General features: G+C 43.8%; 1 protein-coding gene across 1 annotated transcript in view; it reads left to right on the top strand.

Annotated features, from left to right (window-relative positions):
- The window catches only part of ZNF385B (zinc finger protein 385B), a gene marked incomplete at its 3' end in the record, with an annotated part of 619213 nt that extends 618873 nt beyond the window's left edge, over positions 1–340 (top strand). Inside the window, exon 8 of the mRNA XM_006864058.1 lies at positions 162–340. Within this exon, the coding sequence (XP_006864120.1) occupies positions 162–340 (179 nt within the window). The remainder of the gene's footprint in view (positions 1–161) is intronic.
- Positions 341–1982: the final 1642 nt, after the last annotated feature.

Genomic DNA, 1982 nt, shown 5'->3' with positions numbered 1-1982 from the left:
CTTTCTCCCGCGGAGCGGCTGGTAGTTTCGAACCGCTGACCTTAAGGTTCGCAGCCCGATTCGTAACCACTACGCTACCAGAGCTCCTTATAAGGGGTGGCAAAAATAAGCATCACTTAGCTCTTAAATAGCTATTTAATATATGTGTCTTTCTGTCTTAGGCTCTAAACACAAGACAATGGTTGAAGCTCGCAATGGGGCTGGCCCAATTAAATCCTATCCTAGGCCTGGCTCAAGATTAAAGATACAGAATGGCAGTAAGGGGTCAGGACTACAGAACAAGACATTTCATTGTGAAATCTGTGATGTTCATGTTAATTCAGAAATTCAGCTCAAACAGGTAATGTACCTTGAATCAGGATTCATTGCTACTTGAGGCTGACACTTGATTATACATCCCTGAGTGATACAAAGTTAAGGGGTTAGACAAAGCAAAAAGTTGGGAATTCAAACCCACCTAGAGGTGTCTCAGGAGAGAGGCCTAGTGTTCTGCTTCCAAAAGATGCAGCCTAGAATACCCTATGGAGCAATTCTTCTCTGCAAGCATGGGGTTGCCCTGAGTCAGAATCTACTCAATGGTAACTAACAATGAGGATATAGAATGCATACAATAGTCAGCATACAGTTGCTGTGTGGAAGGAAAAAAAATTCTCTAAATGTTTAAATGATTTTAAGTCAGAAATTTAAGCACCTACTAGGTCCTGGTGTGGCATTGTGGGTTAATGCGTCAGACTGTAAAGCCGTTTGAACTGCAAGGTCAGTGGTTTGAGCTCACCAGCTGCTCCTCAGAAACCCTATACAGGGTCGCTATGGGTCAGAACCAACTTAAAGGCACTTAGCAAGAACAATATGTCCTGGTGTTACACTGTTGGATCAGCCATGGACTATGAACCACAGTTCAGCAGTTTAAACCTACCAGCAGCTGCTCCTTGGAAACCCTACATATGGTTACTATGAGTCAGAACTGACTCAATAGCATTTAACTGCAGCAACTATGTGCCTGATCCTGGACTAGATATCAGAGATAGATTAAAAACCAAACAGGTAAGTTTTCCAAGGACCCAAAATCTGTTTAGGAAGACAGACTCACCCATAACTCTAGTGTTGGTTGTATGCCACTGAGTCATTCTGACTCATAGCAAGGAGTCCTGGTGTGGCACTGTGGGTTAATGCACTGTACTGCAAAGTCGGTTTGAACTGTAAGGTTGGTGGTTCAAACTCACCAACTGCTCCTTGGAATCCCTATATGGGGCCACTATGAGTAAGAACCGACTCGACAGCACTTTACAAGAACAACAATAGGTTTTCTGAGAAGTGGCTGGTAAGTTTGAACCACCGACCTTGCAGTTCAAACTGACCTCAAAATCCAGTGTTTATCCTGCAGCACCACACTAGTTGTTGTTGTTAGGTGCCATTGACTCGGTACCAACTCATAGCAAGTTTATGCACAACAGAACGAAACACTGCCCAATCCTGGGCAAACCTTACCATTGTTGTCACGCTTGAGTCCATTGTTGCTGACACTTGGCCAATCCATCTCACTGGGCGGTCGGGGTCTTCCTCTTTTTCTCTGACCCTCCATCTTACCAAACATGATATCCTTCTCTAACGACTGGTCCCGCCTGACACTATGTCCAAAGTATGAGAGATGAAGTTTGGCCATCCTGGCCTCCAAGGAGCACTCTAGCTGCACTTCTTCCAAAACAGATCTATTGGTTCTTTTGGCAACCCATAACACTTTCAATATTCTCTTCCAACACCATAACTAAAAGCATCAGTTCTTCTACAGTCTTCCTTATCCACTGTCCAGCTTTCGTGTGCATATGAGGTTATTGAAAATAACATGGCTTGCATCAGGCACACCTTAGTCTTCAAGCTGACATCTTTGCTCTTCAACACTTGAAAAAGGTCTTGTGCAGCAGATTTGCCTAATGCAATATGTCATTTGATTTCTTGACTGCTGCTTCCATGAGTGTTGATGG

This window comes from Chrysochloris asiatica, unplaced genomic scaffold (assembly GCF_000296735.1).
Source record: "Chrysochloris asiatica unplaced genomic scaffold, ChrAsi1.0 scaffold00059, whole genome shotgun sequence".
Lineage (NCBI taxonomy): Eukaryota > Metazoa > Chordata > Mammalia > Afrosoricida > Chrysochloridae > Chrysochloris > Chrysochloris asiatica.
Note: the sequence above shows the minus strand (reverse complement) of the source record. Positions and strands in the feature narration are given on the sequence as shown.